The following is a 19,645-nucleotide window of genomic DNA, read 5'->3' as shown; positions in this document are numbered from 1 at the left end:
CACAACAGTTTTGCATGTTTTCTGTGACTGGTGGACAGATTCGGCTGACTGTCGTAGGCTGGGCAATTACATGTTTCAGCCCTGTCTCTTTATCAGTTTGTCCACAAGATTAGCCTACTTACATTTTTATAAATAGATTTGGCTGAATTTGGTGGGCAGATGTCCCTTGGCCAAACAATCGGTTTGTAGAATGTGATGATGATTTTTTTTTTTTTTTTTTTTTTTTTTTTTTTTGGCTAAAGTATTGGGCTGCTTTCACATGCCGGCTTTCCACAATCTACATGCAATTTTGTTGGATCAACCCCCAGAAAAAAACACACACATATACTAATCAGAAACTGCTGCAAAGCTGCAACGTTTCAAGTTTGGAAAGATATTCAGACCTATTTTTAGAGTTAGGGTTTAGATATTTTGGTTTGTGTTACGTGTGAGGCTAAATAGTTTAGATGTCACACTTGAACATTTAACTAGTTTCAAAGTGTTGAGATTAAAATATAATGTTAAAACAATCACTTGTACAATATTTGTAGCCTATCTTAACCATTTCTGGTGAATTTATTAAAGTATAGGGAATTAAACTAGGCCGGTCCTTGTTTTGCAGAGGACTCTCTGGAAACCCATCAAGGACCACTGGGGGTCCCGGGACTCCACTTTGAACAACAAAAGAGTGGCTGCTGAGCAACTTTAGATACAGGCTGAGATATTAATAGAGTTTTTGGTTTCCTTGTCGTTTTATGTTTATACGCTGTAGAGGCTGCTTTCTGTGTCATTCCCCTGGATATCAGGATGGAAAGCTCGATTGGTTTTGTTTTGTTTTTTGTAAAGAAACTTCAGACCTCTTTTAATCTGGCTTTTATTTTGGAGTAATGTTACAGCCTTAGTTTTTCAGTTTAATCACTTTATTTTTATCCTTTTGCTTATTTTAATTTATTTTATTGACTTTCATTAATTACCTTTCATAGTTTTTTTTTTTTTTTTTTTTTTTGTCTAGCATTTTTTTTTTTTTTTTTATTGCTGACTATTGTTTTATTTTTTGTCTGTGTTTCTTTTTTTTTGTCTCTTTCTTTTACAACCGAGTTGAGTCTGAAGGTGTCTGAAAGTTCCTGGTTATTAAAAAAAAAAAAAGAAAAGAAAATGAAGATAAAGTTGATGATAATGTGTGACTGAGGGCTTTAGCAGGTGAGTCTCCTCCCTCCGCCTCGCCTCCGCAGCAGCAGCGCCGACAGCTGATGCTAACGTTAGCCCACGACGCTACGGAACTTAGCAAGCGGCTAGCGGAGTAGCGCACTTTAAACCAGACATGAACGGGGCGTCCGCGGACTGTGGAGTGAATGTGTAGTGGTAGGTAATGTCAGCCAAGCTATATTATGGGATATAAAACCGCCCTGGTATCTTGTTGTCAGTCGGCGTTTGAGCGCAACGCCCCAAAACACCGCTCCTCACGTTAGCTCCCTTGGATTAGAAGAGTGTTAGCCAGCTAGCCTGTTAGCGACGCGGCTCATGTTGTGTTAGCTACCTTCTGCGTTTGGAAAGTCCTGTTTTGAGTCGCAACGTAAGTATGGATTTCACATGAGGGATTATTAACGGGATTATAGCTTGCTGTGGCATTCCACGTCTCAGCTGTCATCTGGAATTGCTAACTTGGTGGCTCGTAGGGAGCATTTGGAAAGCCTGGGTGGGTGGCTAGCTGGCTTGTTATCCGAGCTAACTTTGATAGCTAATCTCTGTCAACAGTCAATACTGTGTCCTAATCCCTTGATATGTTTCGTAATTGATCAGTTAATAAGTTGTGAGCTTCCTTCTACACAGTTTCGGAGTGCTAAGAGATTAAATATGAATATGATAAATCAGACTTGGTGATATCTCTCACAGCAGAAAAGCTTTGCCCAAATAATGGCTGGAGTGTTTTTGTTTATTATTCTGCGGTGTTTCATCAGCTCAGAAATGTCTCAGTTATCTAACAGGATATGTAGATTAAGCGAGGATTTAGCTTTGCTGCCGTGACAACATGATCAGATGACTGTTTAACATTCAAGCCCAGGACTTTGGTTTGAGGCAGTTTCACTTTACCTGCTCTGCTTGTGTTGTTCCCTCAGGTGTGTGCAGACCTGGACCGGTTACCACACGTATTTATGATGTTCACAGCCTTTTTCATTCCATCTTCTGGCCGGCCCTGGTCTCTTTAACCAGCCAATCAGTCACAGCCCCACCAGTCCTACGTCTCTGCTTGGCACCAGTATGATGAGTAACGCTGACCCCACCCGACCCGCTGGGAAGAGACCCCCAAAAACCAAGCGCTCCAAATGATATGATAGTAGCTGCCTGGATCACTTTCTGTGCCTGCAGGAGCCTTGCGCGGGTTCTGCTCTTCCTTTCCTCCTCAAACCCCCCTCCTCCATTCTGGGAGACCCTCACCGGTGTCGTCTCCGGCGCTGTAACCATGGGTAACAGCTGCGTGTGCCGGGAGGACAGTGACTTGGAAGACCACCACCACCACGGGTCCTCAAGGTCAACCCGAGGCCAAGCCAGACGAGTGGACCACGGCACGGGTGTGGGCGTCGATGCCGGAGAGGCTCGGAGCAGTCGGCCCCGGGACCCGGTCAGGCCGCCGCGCCGTGGCCGGGGGCCCCATGAGCCAAGACGGAAGAAACAGAATGTGGACGGCCTGGTGCTGGACACGCTCGCTGTCATCAGGACGCTCGTAGACAAGTAAGTATGACCGGTGTGATGACAATAATAACATGTGGATGGGGACAGGAAGGGTTTGTCCAGCACTGAACATACACAGTAAAGTAGGAATGGGATAATCAAAGCCTCATGAAACTTTACATCCACAAACTGGAGGATAATTCAAAAAACACAAGTTGCAATGAATTATAATGCTGAATCACAGAACTTGTAGAATTGCTATACAGGGATCATTACAACATAATAACTTCTCTTTATATGAGAACCACCACAAGTAGATCTTTGGATGAGTCGGATCATGACGAGCTGTGGTTTATGACAGAAATACTGTCTATTAATAAATTTGTCCTTTGCATTTTGATTTTTGACAAATAGCTGCGAGTGTCATACCAGTGAGCAGTGTAAGATTTACACCACAGCTTTGTCACTTGTTGCTTTTTCATACTGATTGTAACTTTATTTATTTAACCACACTTGCTCTTTTTAATGATCTGTCTCGTACTCATACTGTGAGATACATTACCACCCACAAGCTGCTCGATATATAATATACGACCACAGTTTTCTACATTTGGCTACTGAGCGGTGTAACTGAAGCAGTTTGGGGGCAGATGCCTGCTGGAACAGTACGGCTCTACATTTTCTGCACCTGTGTGATTTTTCTCTCCTTGGAAAGAGGTTCAACTGAGGCAGACCAGAGTGAGAAAAACCTAGAGGATGAAACATCACAGGGCTGTTTGTGGGAGTGGTGGGTACAAAGTAGAGACATGCCTCCAGGATGACTAAGCACGGTCTCGGCCTTTTTGGAGCTTCGGTAGGGATATTAAGGATTCTGTGCCCAGATCCCATAGGGCAAATCACCAAGGCGTTCCACTGTAAAATTCCACTGTTGTTATTGTTGAGTTATTGTGGTGGCCACTTTGGAAAACTGCCTGGATCCTAAACAATGAGTCCCAAAAGAATTTGAACCAAGCGTAGTAATCTCTTTTTTTTTTCTAGAGTGTGTGAGAGAAATTGAGCTGTTTTAGTGTGTGTTTAAATGTATTTGGTTAGAGTGAGAGTCAAAGATGTAGGAAACAACCCTGGCTAGTCTGAAACCTTCAGAAAAACAGTGCTCATCAAAACTTATTAAAATGGCAGGAAGAGACATAACACAAATATGTTTATAATTGATCAAATCGTGTAAAGGTGAAAATGTTGGATCCTGATATGGCATGTAATTGTGCAACCCTTGCGCATTCTGATTTGTGATCGAAATGCTTGAAATTCTCTGTATCAGCAAGGAAAAATGAAAGTTATTATACTGCTCCGTGACTTGGCTGTGTTTGGAAATCTGAGTAGTCCGGTCGGCAAAACGAGGTGATGCCTGACAAAGACGAAGCACAGTTCAGCTCAGGATAGGCTGTGACAAGCAAGAATAACGGCGTCATCATCGCCATCACCATCAACAGCAGCTGAGGCAAATCCATCACAATAAAACACCCGCTCCTTTTGGTTCATCCACAGCCACACACACAAGCCGACAGCCACGCATAGACTGGGATCAGTTATTTATGTGTGTATTTATTGCCGTGGTCACAAAAACTTGGACAGACACGACGTACATACATGCTGGTTAAACGCTTTTTACTGGCAAGCACCTCGTCCACAGCTGCTTCAGCACACACAAACATAAACTCACACATCACATGGGGGAATGCAGAGCGTCAGTTGTGGTGCACATTGACACACGTGACAAAATGTGTAGGCGAGGATCTCACAAACACACACACACACACCCAACAAAAACCCCACTTATTGTTAGACTAATTGCAAATTCTCTGTCTTGTTTTTTCAGTGACCAAGAGCCCCCTTACTCCATGATCACCTTGCATGAGATGGCAGAGACAGGTAAGAAGTTAAATGTACACACACACACACACACACACACACACACACACAGTGAGCACCGACAGAAGATCAGGGCAAATCAGCTTGGCCGTTCTTCCTCTGTAGCAGATTGGTCAAGCTGTATTTCTGGAGGTTTGTCTTAATAATCAGGTCCTTTTTATTTCCAGCTACAGTGCAGAACCACATGAGGATGTTGAAAGTACTTGTGCTTCTTCTTTATGGGCTCTGGAAATACACCGAGGCCACACAGAAAACTGCATCATATGACAAACGGGTGTAGTTGTGTGTATGAATTAATAGAAACGTGACAGATGGGTTGTGTGTGTGCAGATCAAATCATGTTCCCCTCGCCTTGTTGTAATCTAATGAAATCATCAGTGTGTGCTGTTCTCTGTCTTACTGGCTCGTCTCGTTTGAAGGGCACGGTAAAACACAAGCTGGGTTGCGTCTCAGGAACGTGCATCAGTGAGTTTTTCCGTCGGAACAATGAAAAATAGCAGCTGACAGTGTTTTGACTGTGGAGAAGAAGCCGGTGAGAAGCTGTGAACACCCGTGAAACAAACATGACATTGACAAGCCGCTGAGGCAGCTTCATTGGTGTACTGCTGGCAAATGGAAAGCTTTTTTTTTTTTTTTTTTTAACCTTGTGTGTACACCAAGCATCACTGCTGCAGACAGAATGGCTTTGTGGTAGACTGCTGAAGGGATGAAGTGCTTATCCTGCAATATGATGTGATATGTCCTACGGGTTTCACAAATCAATTCAACCATAAAGCAAAGTAATACAGCAAATATGATGTGACAACAAAGTAAGTATGACGGCAGATTTTTTTCCGAGTCACTGATCTTTCTAGAAGTAGCATTGTCTTCCTGGAATGTAAACCATTTAAAAATGCCATTACAAAGATCAGATAATACTATTTGGAAGGACAGCTTACAAAATTGTTTATCACTACAGCAGAATAAAGTGTAGCTAATATCGCAGTTAATTTCCCATGATTCTTCTATCATTTAGGCGTAATAGGAAGTAAGAAGGCAAGTAAACAAACAGACAGCCAGACAAATACCTAAATTTTAAACCTGTTGCATTGGGAAAGTATGGAGTTACCGTGGTAACCTTACACTATGTTCTCCAATGAAGTAATGTAGTCACTGTACGCTCGTCTGACATTTCATGACAAAGTAGTTGATCCATCGAGACTAAGAGAAGTTTGAGCATTTGATAATCTAATTGAATACATTTGTATTAGTTGCCAACTAGGGCTGGGTGATATATCTTGTGATATGAAACTAGATATCATCTGGGATTTCATTGTAATATCGTGATATGACGCAAGGGTGTCTTTCCTGGTTTTAAAGGCTGCATTACAGTAAAGAGATGCAACTTCCTGACCTCATTCGACTGTTGTAGCTGTTTTATTATTTATCTCTACCTGCTTGGTCATCATATCCACATTACTGATAGACTGTTTATCAAAAATCTTTTGTGTAAATATCTTTTGAAATCACCAATTGTCATTCGTGCAGTATTATCACAATATCAATATTGAAGTATGTGGTTAAAGATATTGTGATATTTGATTTTGTCCAGCTCTGTTTTCAACCAGGCAACATGGGCTTGGCAACCAGTGGGTTTTTTGACCACTGAGAAGGCCTGATATTTTGATGTTGCGTTGGCCGTCGATGACACAAGCTGTTTAAACCTCGTTCCGGATGAGTCTGCCAGAATGTGTGCAGCAGATAAACACAGAGTCACGGTATCGCTCCAGTCCTGTCGTTGTTGTTGTTGTTGTGTTTGACGGTCTCTGACAGTCTCTGACAGGTCTGATTCTTCCTCTGGGTTTGTGTTCACTGGAGGATTTAGTGGGTGTATCATAAGGAACTGCTGAAAAGCTGTGCGCCGCCTGTTTGTGTGTTGTTTTTTTGGATAATTGTGTGATAATTGACTGTGTGTTTGTGTTCGTGACTTGCTCGTGTGCTAGCATTTGAATCTTTGTACGTGTGCTCGTGTCACTCACATATGGTGTCTGGTGCTCGCACGGCGTGGGCGTCGTGTGGCACAACAACGGCCAAGTTTGGTTATTAGTGAGCAGATCGTGGAGCCTGAAGGCGGCCGAGCAGCAAGTTAGTCAGTCAACCAGCGCTCTCTGTTTGCCATGTGCTCAGACGGTCGCAGTATTCATGAGCCAGCGTGCCGTGGCTTTGATGTGGCAGAGCGATAGAGTTACAGAGAAAGGGAACTTCTTCTTTTATCCACAGGAAAGGGTGGAGGTTTCTGGTTTTTTTTTTGTTTTGTTTTTTTGTTTTTTTTTTACTTTGTAGCTGACACTCTCATCCACGCCATCAAAAAAAACACTCAGTGCTAGTGTTTCATTTTATATCATCTTACTTTATTGTTATTATTTGTTGTAAACCTATATTTTGTTTGTTTCTATAAATGCAGCTTCTTTTTTCACCCTACTTTTTATAGCTGTACTAAAGGTTGCCGTCCAGCTAATGAAAATGTAAAAAAGGGTAAATTGAAATGCTTTTTTTAACCCTTTACTGTTCTGGCGGCCCACCAGTGGGCCTGGTCAACTTACTCTCTTTCACAGGATGTAGAGGACTCAGTTTTAAAGTCAGGGTTACCAGTCAAGATACTGGTATCACATGTAACTAAACAACATAAGGAATCTACTGATGGTATGTATGTCATGCTAGGTTGATGGCAAGGTGGCTAAATATTGCTGTAAAGACTGGCTAAATTTTGGTGAGGGAGAAACTTGCATGGCTATTTTCAAAGGGCTCCCATGACCTCTGACCACGGGTCTGCCCTTTGCAGACATGCCCACCTAATCCTAATCCCATCCAGGTTTTTGCATGCAGTATCTTTTCTCAAATGGTGTGTTTGTGCAGACTGGGGCCTAAACTGTCTTGGAGTTGCATAAATTGGGTTTGACTGGAAAGCTGAGACTCAGTGAGCCGCATTTGACACACAGGGCTGAGCTGGATCTAAAATCAGTCTTTAGGTTTCCAGCTGTCAGATGATGTATACTACTTCTATTTGACATCTGCTATTGACATTTTATTTCCCCCTGAAGATCCCCTGTCCCCCTGAAGTAAAGGTAGTGACCACCAATAGCTGTAGGCAGAAGAAAGCTATTAGAAACTATTCTGAAAGAGAGAGAGCTGCATGATAGTCATCTGGAGCGTCATATGCTGAGACGCCGAAGGCTCAGAAAAATATCCCTAGACATGTTTATGAGATAAAATACAAGTAAAAATGTACTACAACAAACATCCCCGTGATGTGGAAGTAGAGGAAGACAGCGCCGAGCTGAGAACATGAAGAGTTTGGCCGGGCCTGTTTTCTCTGACAGTCTCGTCGGTGTACCCAGCTCACTGAGGTGGACATGCTAACTGCTGCTGGATTATTTGTTCTAGCCGTTCTTCTGTTTGATGTTCTCGATGTTCTCAACTCTGAAACAGCTGAGTACACCGCGTGCTTGGATTTAAACAAAAAAAAAACAAAAAAAAAACGCCTCAAGCCCAGACTCAGTGTATTGCCTTGTAAGTGGCAGCCAAATCTTGTGCTTAATCTACAATCTTAGCTGAACTTGTGATTGAACTTGTGCTGAAACCTGGCTGAGGATTTTTTTGACAGTGCACCTGACTTAACGTGCCGCGGCGATGACAGATACTCAGACAGCGGTGCCTGTGTGTTTGTGCAGCTGTCTAATATTGTCACCCACTGACAATGATTTGCGTTACAGCAGTCAACAAGTTTGCCGGTGGAAAAAAAAAAAAACAAGCTATCAGACGCGTCGCGCTCCGCGGGGAACGGCTGATCAAGGCTTTGATGTTGGCAGGCATGTCCTGGCATTGTGGCTCGACAAGGTCACACCAGTTTAAATGCGACCTGGTGGGATAGATGTGAATTTGCGGGGAATACAGGCTTTGGTTGAGAGACGCAGTCAGCTGTCAGTTTATGAGGAGTTGATGTGTCTTCACTGCGGTCCTCTGAGGCTCTGTTCATACATTTTCACGCAGCGCCACAGAAGAAATACCTTTGTAGCTGAGGATAAATTATTGAGGTCCAGCTGCCATGACTGGATGGGAAACTAAACCTCTCGTAACAAATGAGCAGTAGTCAGTCCAGAGTGTGATAGTAGGACATCCGAATCAGAAATACTTTATTGATCCTCCCAAGGGGAAATTGGGTCAGTTGCTCAAATTGCTCAAGAGAAGAATAAGCATAAGTGAAATTATAACAAAATAGAAAAAGAAGCAAGAAATATTAAGATATGTGCATCAGAAATTTATTAAAAAAGTGCGTGCATTATGTGTAAATATGTGCATTAATCCTACAAAAATATTACAACAATAAAAACAGAAATACGGAATTGAGAATATGTACAAAGTCTACCTATATAATATTCATACCTGTATGTTTTTGTTTATCTTTTCTTCAGAGCCAGAGTTTACTGTCTGGTGGTTGCTTCTGTTGAAGATTACGTTTCGACCACTGCTGCATTGCCGCATAAATAAATTCAGGCAAATAATCGCTTTTCTCTCCTCTCCTCTCCTCTCAGATGATGGTTGGCTGGAGGTCGTCCAGTCTCTAATTCGAGTGATCCCATTGGATGATCCCCTGGGCCCTGCGGTGATCACCCTTCTGCTGGACGAGTGCCCCCTGCCCACCAAGGTTAGCAGCTGCTCTCTCTCTCTCTCTCTGTGTGTGTGTGTGTGTGTGTGTGTGTGTGCGCGCGCATCTCTATCCAAACCCATACCACGCCTGAAGTAAAACAGCTTTTCATTTTCTCAAATTTAAACAAAGCCTCTGTATCGGGCTGCAACAAACGATTATTTTCATTGCCAGTTAATCAGTTAAATGTTTTCTCAGTTAATTGATTAATCTTTTTATCAAAGAAATGTTAAAAAAAAAGACAAACGGCCAACAGTCACTAGAGCCCAAAGTGATGTCTTCAAATTGCTTTCTTAGTCTGACAAGCAGCCAAAATGAAAATGAATAAAATATTGCTAATTAAGTATAATTGATTGACTACCTCATAATGTTGCTTCTTTGCTGGTAATCAATCGTTGATACGAGTATTTTTCTCCTGCGTTCTTAAACCCTGGCATGACGAGCCTGGGCTCAGCAGTTTGGACCCGTCTGTAATGGTCATGAGTGTCAAACTGAAGTGTGTGTGTGTGTGTGTGTGTGTGTGTGTGTGTGTGTGTGTGTGTGTGTGTGTGTACAAATTGTCTTTGCTAAACCCCTTAAAAAAAATAAAAATAAAAAATAAATAAAATTTTAGAAATGAAATAAACAGTCAGTGTTCCTTTGACCTTCATGCGAGCCAGGCCTGAGCAACACCGACACTGAATTTGCAGCTGAAAAAAATCCTGATGTCACAAATTTATTTTTCTGCTGCACATGTTGATTTAAGCGTCTGAAGCCGTTCCTTCTGTTTGGTGTAACAAGTGAAATGAAAGATCCTTCAGACGCTGGAACTGAGGCTCCAGCCAGTAAACTGACCTCTCTGTTACCCAGTCTCCAGAGTCGTGTGTGTGTGTGTGTGTGTGTGTGTGTGTGTGTTTCGAATACATAATAATATGATATGCTTGCAGTTCTTACCACATTGTTGCACCGTCATTCACTTTCAAGCAGCTGTTTTGCAACCCACTCTAATAACTTTGTTGTTTTAATTCATAAAGGTGCATGCAGTGTTGTGACTGCAGGTTTAATAATTCATATTCCCCTCTCCATTCTCTCCTTTCAGACTGTTAAGTAGAAAGTTTGTGTGTGTGTGTGTGTGTGTGTCTCCTTCAGAACAGTAACTGGTTTGTTTCTCTCATCTGTCTGCAGGACGCCCTTCAGAAACTCTCAGAGATGTTGAGTCTGAGCTCGGCCGTGGCCCGCCAGGACGCTCTCTGCCCCGCCAAGCACAGAAACACTACGGCCGTGCTGGGCTGCCTAGCAGAGAAACTGGCTGGTACAGTGGACACACACACACACACACTCAGCGTGTAGGTGTAGGTAGATTTTTATGAGTTGACTTTACAGGTTAATTGCTCTCTGTGTGCACGTGGGTGTGAGAGAGCTGACCACACTGCATACAAGGACACAAAATCTTTGTGTTGTTCAGCTTTTAAGGGCTCTCCATTAACATGCATTCATTTCCTAACACTAGGTTAAAGCACCACGGAGGCGTTTTTGAATGTTGTACCCCATTTATTAAATTGCGCCCGCACCTTACATCACCGCTGACCGTTTTTCACAGCTTCCCGGCACGGTCCTTAAAACGTCAAATGGCTAAATCCTCAGCCTTCTATTTTCAAAGTGAATATTAAAACAATGGCCCTTGTGGTGATGATGATGTTTTCCTGAGTTTTCCTGCTTTTGTAGTTCACAAGGATATAAGGACACACACACACACACACACACACACGATGTGACAGACGTGTTTAGCATACCAAGTGCAGGCAGGGAGAAAGTGAAGGTGAAGAAGAAGGGCTGAGTCTGCAGGTTGGAGCTTTTGCTCTCGTCATGCTGCTGTAACGCCTCAGAAACAGCAGCTCAGCACATACAGACACACTCTGCCACAGCCTTTCATATGTATGGCATTAAAGTCAGCAAGGAGCCCACTGTTTCTCATTTTCCCCCCAGAAAGTTCACTAAATTAACGTTCAACAGTTGTCATCAACAAGCAGGATTTTGATGTTGCCCTTCAGGAATAATGTGTCTCAGTGAAGTAAAATCTGCTTCGTGTGGATGTGGCCTGAGGTTAGATCCACACACATGGAGGACCTGAAGGGTCTGATATCTGTAGCATTGTTGCTTTTTGTTAACTTCAGCTCTCTGTCTTCATCAGGACCGGCCAGCATCGGACTGTTGAGCCCTGGAACCCTCGACTACCTTCTAGAGAGTCTGGTGAGAGAATCACACCAACATCAATAATGATTTTTTTTTTTAATATGTCCTGCACGGGTCTGACCCCAGCCCACAAAAATCAATGCTGCAACCACAATTTTCTCTAAATCAGTTGTGGAGCTGAACCAGCCTGTTAATCCAAGATCTGAAACCTGACCCGTATCTGCTATCAAACACAGCACTCCGTTTATCGTATTGTATTGTAATGATTGTATTTATTTATTTTTTCTGTCTCTTCATCTCCATCCAGAGCTCGGAAGCCCACCCCACAGTCATGCTGTTTGCTCTTATTGCCTTGGAGAAATTCTCCCAGACCAGTAGGTTCATCCGCTGCATCTCCACACTGAACACAACACAGGCTTTAATGCCACATTTCATTTTAGTAGACTGTTGTTTGTTTAATAAATAATAAATAATAAATATCTGCCTGACAAGATCAGGCCAACTAGTTCAGAGTCTTCCTTTAAAACCCCTTTAAAACACACTTTTTTAAGGCTTCTTTTGATGTGCAGTACGATGATTTTGTTTGAGTTTTGTTTTATCCAGCATGTGCATGTGCCAAGAGCTCTGTAAAAATAAAAGTGAATTTAGAAGTTGAGGATGAGTCACCCTCCAACAGTCATTAGCCTCGAGGTCTGATGTCAGATCACCTGTTCAGGTTTTTATTCAAGCTCTCCATGGCAGTGATTGTGAACATGGAATATTAACTGCCTGAAAAGTCTGTGGACACAATTGAATAACATTTCCTCTCCCTACTTAGATTTTCATATTGATCCTGAATCCTTCTCCTCAGGTGAAAACAAGCTGACGGTGTCTGAGTCGTGTATCAGCAATCGGCTCGCTGTCCTGGAGTCGTGGGCAGAGCAGTCCGACTACCTGAAGAGGCAGGTCGGCTTCTGCTCCCAGTGGAGCCTCGACAATCTCTGTGAGTCTCCCAGCATGCACCACGGCCTGGACCTGTTAGTTAGCTAACTAGGAAGCCAACTAATTCCCCAAGCTGTCATTGTGGTTCCTGAAGTTGATAGCTAATTTGACTATTATGCATTTATTTGTCCCCTTGGGGAAATTTGATTTGCAGCAGAGAAATTCTCACGACATTACATAAAACAACAATTGAACACATCCACAGTCATACAAGCACACCAGCTATACATAAGGAAAAGGAAAAATGAATAGTGTTTATAAACACAAGTATCCTCAAATAGAAACACTTGGGCCAGACCAGCTGGACACCCTGTTACCTGGTTTTGTTTAAGAATCTGATGGCTTGTGGAATAAACGAGTGTTTGGACCGGTTTTTCGTGAACAGGGGGGCGCAGTAGCGTCGTGCAGATGGCAGAAGATTGAAACAGTTTGCAAGTGGATGTCTGTCATCACTCATGACGAGGAGACCTGTCAGATGTCGTCACATAACACGTGGAAGTGACACTAACTCTGTCAAACTTCTACACAGACAAGCGTTCAAAATAGCCGTCGCACAAATATTTCAGTAACAGGTGTAATTAATCAGGAGTTAATGTACCCAAAAACTAACTAATGGCATGTTAAAACAGAAGCACGGCTTAAATAACAACATGCTCAGTCATAAACAGCTGAAAGTGTTTTGCTTTATGATCATAAAGGGATTTAGCCTCGTGCATCACCATACACCTCTTTTTTGAAGCTGTGCATGACGTCCAGTAGATTAAACACCCAAAAGTGTGCTCTTCATTCATTTGCATGTGATGCTTTGCTTTTGGTATGTAAAAGCAGGTAATAGAACAGAAACAATTTGTAGAGAGGATGATTTTCTGTCTCTGATCGCCGTCTGTGGTCCCCGTCTCTCCTCCGTCCAGTCCTGAAGGACGGCCGGCAGTTCACCTACGAGAAGGTCAACCTCACCAACATCAACGCCATGCTCAACAGCAACGACGTCAGCGAGTACCTCAAGATCTCCCCCACTGGACTGGAGGTCAGTGTGTGTGTGTGTGTGTGTGTGTGTTCTTTTGTTCCTTTTGGGAAGCGTTGTGTGTAAGGAGTGAGGACATCCTGACTCTGAAAAGTGGCTGTGTTACAGTTGAGGCATCCACTGTTGAATGAACGAGCTCCACACAGATTAGGGCTAAACTAATTAGGGCTGCGATGGTTGGACATTTTCATGGTTGATTCCTCTGTTGATTATGTTTTTGATAAACCATTTTAGCGTATAAAGTGCCAGAAATATCAGCAGAGCCCAAAGTGATATCTACTGTGATGTCTATATTGCTTATTTAGTCTGACTAGCAGCCACAAAAACCCAGAGTATTAATTTTATTATATTATGATCAGAGGAAAGGAGGACAATCTTAGTAAATTTTGGTGATATTTTGGAATCTTACCTCTTTGGGCATTTGCTGGTACTTCGGTCCATTAAATCTTTCCCTGTCACAGGAACAAGAGCTTCACCTGCTTCACTGCTCAGAAATGAATGTCGTAGATTAGGATGCACAACAACACATTTAGGTTTCATTCTGAGTGCTCTTTTCAGTCGGGTGCTTTGAAAAATGGCTCAAGTGTTTTCTGCTCTCGCGCTGCCACTGCATCACCAGCATGACAAATGACAGAGTTTATTTAATCATAAAAACAAAGCTCCAGCTCGTGTCCTCAGAGCGACCTTCCGTCCTCCCAGCCTCTCCTCCCTCTGGGTTTGCCTTGTCTTCACCTCCCTTTTTACTCCTTCTTTTTCTCCCTCTTTCCCACTCACTGTCTTCTCTCTCTCTCTTTTCCTTCGACCTCTGCTGACTTTCTCTCTCTCCCTCTCCTCCTCTCCTCAGGCTCGCTGCGACGCCTCGTCCTTCGAGAGCGTGCGCTGTACGTTCTGCGTGGACTCGGGCGTTTGGTACTACGAGGTGACGGTCATCACATCCGGAGTGATGCAGATCGGATGGGCCACCAAGGACAGCAAATTCCTCAACCATGTACACACCTGCACTCTCCAACAGCTCTTTCTTTTCATATTCGCTAATCCTCATCCCGTCATGCTTGTGCTGCAGTCTAAATTTGTGTGTGTGTGTGTGTGTGTGTGTGATTGTAGGAGGGCTATGGGATAGGAGACGACGAGTACTCATGTGCATACGATGGCTGCAGGCAGCTCATCTGGTACAATGCTCGCAGTAAACCCCACTCTCACCCCTGCTGGAAGGAAGGTAAGCATTCTACACAACACACACACACACACACACACACACACACACACACGCCTAGGACGTAGACGCAGACCCAGAGAGGGCTGGAAGCTATTTGTTGTTTACTTAAATTATCACTCTTTCATTCCAAAATATGAAAATGCTTAAATACAGTTTTGGTGGAGTTGCGCCTGCATTGAATAAAGTTGGAATGAAATTTGATTTTGAGCACTGACACAAGGCTCCTTCACCTTCAGTTTGAGAACAGTCAGTCTCCCTCTTCAGCTCATTCACTCTGTGTGTGTGTGTGTGTGTGTGTGTGTGTGTGTGTTCAGGAGATGCTGTTGGATTCCTTTTGGACCTCAGTAAGAAGCAGATGATTTTCTACCTGAACGGTCACCAGTTGCCACCAGAGAAACAGGTCTTCTCCTCGGCCACGTAAGCATACACACACACACACACACACACACACACACGCACACACACCTCCCATCCTTTCTTCTTTCCCTCCTTCCCCCTTCTTTCTCTCTTTTCCAATTCCTTCTCTTCCCTTCCCTCCCCCTCTGTAAAACTGTTTCTCCTTTGTGTCTCTCCGCTGGTCTCAGGTCGGGTTTCTTCGCGGCGGCCAGCTTCATGTCATACCAGCAGTGTGAGTTTAACTTCGGGGCGAAGCCTTTCCGCCACCCGCCCTCCGTCAAGTTCAGCACCTTCAACGACTTCGCCTCCCTGCTGCCCAATGAGAAGATCATTCTGCCCAGGTGAGACATGAGGCTCAACCAGGGGACCAAAACCACTACCATTAGTATATCAAGAAACCAAGTTTTTATTTAGGAAAGAAGAATTTTCAAAATACAACAGAAAACAAACAAAATGAGTTGGAGATCCCGGCCAAACAGAGCAAAAGAAGAGGAGGAGACTGTGCAAACCTCAAAATGGGTTATGCCTCTGCTCCTCTCCTCAGGCTCGCTGAGTTCTTCCCCCTAAACTCTCAAAAAGGGGAAAAAGAACTAAACTGAACCAGGAAATAAAAACATAAAACTGGACTACCAGAAATCTCCAACCCAAACTAAAATAACAAAACCCAACACACCAAAACTGTGCTGGGGGGTAAAAACATTCGGGGCAAAAAGAAAATGATCCTAAAAACTAATGCTCATCTTTCTATATGTAAACATTGTTCTCTGTGTGTGTGTGTGTGTGTGTGTGTGTCAGACACCGGCGTCTGGCCCTGCTGAAGCAGGTTAGCATCCGAGACAACTGCTGCACGCTGTGTTGTGACATCATGGCGGACACGGAGCTGCGACCCTGTGGACACGGGTACGTCTGCCTCCGACATCAAGAGAAATCAGTCACACTCGTTTAAATTTGGTTGTTTTTTTTGACGAGTGTCACCACAGGGCTGGATACAAGGCCTTTAACAAAAACAACAACAACAAAAAAAACCAAACATAAAAAACAAACCGTTCAGTCCACAACACGTCCACATCTCACCACACACTGAGCTGATGGATGAATAGATTTGTTTGAAATAGTCAAGTACACTTTTACCTTTGAAAGAATATTTTGATTTCATATTGTTACGCTACATCTATGAATGAAAAAAAAGATTTTTGCAAATAAGACAAAATACAGAGAATATTGATTGTAGTGTTTTTTTTTCTCCCTGATTTTCAAAATAAACCGAAACCATAATCATGACCCAAAAACTGTGATACAAACCGAACCGTGGCTTTATTGAACCGTTACACACCCAATAGATATTATCTTTGTCACAGCCAGGGAAACTTGTCTTGAATATGAATGCACCAAAGACTTAAGCACAGTTGATTTTAACAGAAACTAAGCACACCTGAAATCGAAACACATCGTTGTGCCAGCACATTTTTACTGTCGACTAATCTATTAATTGCTTTTTCAGTTAATCTAGTAACTATTTAGTATGTAAACTGTGTGTGTGTATGTATGTATGTATAATGGCAAATATCCATCCTTAGTTGGCAGAGTCCAGAATGTTGTCTTCAAATTGCATTTTTAGTCCAAACAGCACGTAAAGAAACCTGAAGTTTTAATTTTATAATGAAAGGAACAGAGAGAAGTGAGCACAGTTAAATATTTGTGAAACTGTAACCAGCAAATTTATGGTATTTTCACTTGTGAACTGACTAAAACGAGTGATTGATGGTCTCATTCTAACAGATCTGAGTGATAAACCTGGTCTTCGTGTCTGTGATGAGCTCTTTTCTTGTCCCTGTGTCTCTCCAGTGGAATTTGTATGGAGTGTGCCTTACAGTTAGAGACGTGCCCCCTGTGCCGCCAGGACATCCAGACCCGCGTCAGACTCATCGCACACGTCTCCTGACACACTTCCTGCCTCCCCTCCAATCGGGACACGGACACACACCCCACAGCCTCCTCCTCCTCCTCCAATCCCCTCTCACCCAAATAATCGACCCGACCAGTAGGACTGTGATGGCGGAGCCGCAACGCTGACCGTGACGATGACCGGAGGCCCGACGGCCTGAGGAGGCAGAGTGGAGGGATGGAGAGAGGAGAAAGACCGAGAGAAAAGGAGGGGGAAGGAGAGGAGAGGAGTAAAACCACATTTCCTCGTTTGCTTCCATCTTCTGTCTTTAGTATCCTACTGATGACTCGCTGCAGGAGCAGGGCCAGCCCCCTCCTGCCAGCGGGTTTTCTGTTTCCCTGACCAACACAACAGGAGAGGGGAGACGTGGAGCCGATCCAACCAGATTACAGCCACAACCAGCCGCACATCTGCATCTGCATCTGCACAAGTCCCAGTGTGGAGGGCAAAACGACATCCTGCAAAAGAAGAAGACAAACCCCCGCTGTGCTTTCAAACTTTGCCCAGACAAAACAACTACAATTAAACTCCATCTTCATCACTCACACGTCTGCAGATCTGAAAGGGTTTGGGTAGGAGGACGAGGAGGGTGCAGCCTGTAGCACAGCATTAAACCTAAGGTACAGATCAATTAGAGATAAACGGCATCTTGCTTTGATCATTCTGGGTGTGGACATGCAGTCGGTTTTGTTCTCAAGGTAGCATTTATCATTCTCCTTGTTAAATGTTAAGGATTCTGGGTGTAGTTTCTCCACCAACACTCACTCTTTGGTCAGTTTCGCTGTCTGTACTGATTGCTTGCCACTATTTGAGCTGCGCATCAGAGAAAAGATACCCCTGCAGAAAATTCCAGTGTTTCTCCCCTTATAAATGTCACTTTTAGTGCACCTGGAGGGATCAGTAAGCTTCAAAACTTTGGATTCTTAACTAGAACGATGTAGTCTTACGGCTATATATATTTATGTTGAGGTATTTAACTGAACACAGCCTTATTTGGTAGAGAAAAGCAAATTCGCTTTCAACACAATAGAGGAGGTTAATACAACACAAGTGTTGCCTTAAATGCAACTTAGAATTTGAAGTTGATGGATCTGGTATCGTAACCAGCTGATTCCCAGCCCTGCTGAGCCCCGCTGCCCGTGCCCGTCTTGTTCGTCTGATTCCATCTAACCCTCAGTCTGCATCAGAAACATCAACAACAACAAAGACTCTGACAAGACAAGGTAAATTTGTGAGGGTAGAACCAAATTTCTGTGTATATTTAAGCACCTTTTCTGTCCCGGCTAAATTACGCACATTAAAGAGCCTCTGCGGAAAAGTATATCTGATTTGAATTTATCAGCGTAATCCTTTGAATTAGATGGTGCTAAACATTTGCTAAACATTTGCAAGCCTTCTAGCGTGGCTCCACCATGTGACAGGTTTATTGAAGGGGGAATACTGAGCATAACATGAGGGAGAGCTGCACAATATGGACAAATTTCTTACCTCAGTATTTGTGCCAAATATCTCAATCACATTGCGACATGACTATGGGTTCACACTTGTTTGAAATTTGTATAAGAAGATTAAGCATTCTGCAAAAACAGTGTAATAAAGTGTGTTTAATCAGTGTCTCAGGCTAACACTAGCCCTAAATTTGATATCGTCCATATCGTTGCTTTTTGAGATATTAAAATCGCACATGTTCATATCCAGGTACAGAAATTTCCCAGTTCCTCGTAAAGGTAAATGTGTTTTGCAAATGTATATTAAACAAAAAATGAACGCTGAATTGGCACAGTAAAAAATGAAAGAACCGAGCTGTGACATGAGCGAGTCTGGGCTTCAGTTTGGATTGAATCCCGTGTTTGTTTGTTTTTCCACACGCTACATTTGTCACCATTGGGATTGTGTTTGTGTTGAGCAGAATTGGGACAAATGGAGTTCACCAGACGGGCAGTGCAATGTCCAAGTCTCTGCTAAGTGACAGTGCTTTCCCTCTTCACGCATCATGTAACTACAAAGCACATCTGTCTTACTCTTCTCTCGCTCTGTTTCCATATTTCTCCCTCCCTCTCCGGTCTGTTCTCCCTCTATCTTTCTCTCCGTCCTTTACTTGAAGCATCTCTCGGGGGGGCGATTAACGGTTATATTTTGCAAACAGGTGGTGAAGTAAACACAAAAAAAAACAATTTAAAGAAAAACGTGTGTACATTTTAAAAGCTTGAATGACAACATTTCAGATGTACGAGGCTGAATAATTTGAATTTTGAATATTCTTTGACCAAATGGTTCATTAAAAGGAATCGGAACAGCTCTTATTCCACCAAATTGCATGAACTGGATCTGTAAAAATCATTCAGAATATACCAGAATGATTTCTGAAGATAACGTGCATCTCTCAGTATGAAACAGGACTCGTCTGCTCACTGTTTGCTACCTTGTACTTCCCAGAGCACCTTGTACATCCAGGTGAGAGAAATCCTAAAGCTGTCTCTACGGCTGGAGAAAAGATCAGGACTGTAAAGAAAAAAAAGTTGTAAGTTGTATTTAAAACATCTATAAAGGAATTTTGTCCCAGGGTTCCCAAAGATGTGATTTACTGAAGAATTGTTGTTTCCTGGATTGTGATATTTGTAATAAATGTATGTTCATGTGACTTCAGTC

The 19,645-nt window shown here is 43.1% G+C and overlaps 1 protein-coding gene across 3 annotated transcripts; it reads left to right on the top strand.

The window, feature by feature from the left end:
* The first annotated feature begins 1,161 nt into the window (after positions 1-1,161).
* rspry1 (ring finger and SPRY domain containing 1) lies at positions 1,162-19,637 on the top strand. Of its 3 annotated transcripts, none has more exons than XM_030053719.1 (15): positions 1,162-1,179; positions 2,097-2,709; positions 4,526-4,578; positions 9,150-9,262; positions 10,427-10,553; positions 11,433-11,491; positions 11,742-11,808; positions 12,285-12,416; positions 13,327-13,442; positions 14,284-14,427; positions 14,544-14,655; positions 14,970-15,072; positions 15,240-15,392; positions 15,847-15,951; positions 16,897-19,637. In XM_030053719.1, exons 2-15 carry the CDS (start codon positions 2,309-2,311, stop codon positions 16,991-16,993), a joined length of 1,782 nt encoding a protein of 593 aa, XP_029909579.1. In that variant the 5' UTR covers positions 1,162-1,179; positions 2,097-2,308; the 3' UTR covers positions 16,994-19,637. The 3 variants fall into 3 exon arrangements, with proteins under 3 accessions (XP_029909579.1, XP_029909577.1, XP_029909578.1); XM_030053717.1 differs by lacking the exon at positions 1,162-1,179 and adding an exon at positions 1,205-1,552; XM_030053718.1 differs by lacking the exon at positions 1,162-1,179 and adding an exon at positions 1,207-1,341.
* Positions 19,638-19,645: the final 8 nt, after the last annotated feature.

This window comes from Myripristis murdjan, chromosome 6 (genome assembly GCF_902150065.1).
Source record: "Myripristis murdjan chromosome 6, fMyrMur1.1, whole genome shotgun sequence".
Classification (NCBI taxonomy): Eukaryota; Metazoa; Chordata; class Actinopteri; order Holocentriformes; family Holocentridae; genus Myripristis; species Myripristis murdjan.
The sequence above is the reverse complement of the archived record's forward strand: the minus strand, read 5'-3'. Positions and strand labels throughout refer to the sequence as shown.

Bases quoted from the DNA above. Each gene is read 5' to 3' on its own strand.
- rspry1 (XM_030053719.1), top strand. From the start codon at position 2,309: ATGATAGTAGCTGCCTGGATCACTTTCTGTGCCTGCAGGAGCCTTGCG. The intron at 11,809-12,284 runs GTAGGTTCATCC...CCTTCTCCTCAG, and splicing joins GGAGAAATTCTCCCAGACCA to GTGAAAACAAGCTGACGGTG. The intron at 14,656-14,969 runs GTAAGCATTCTA...GTGTGTGTTCAG, and splicing joins TCACCCCTGCTGGAAGGAAG to GAGATGCTGTTGGATTCCTT.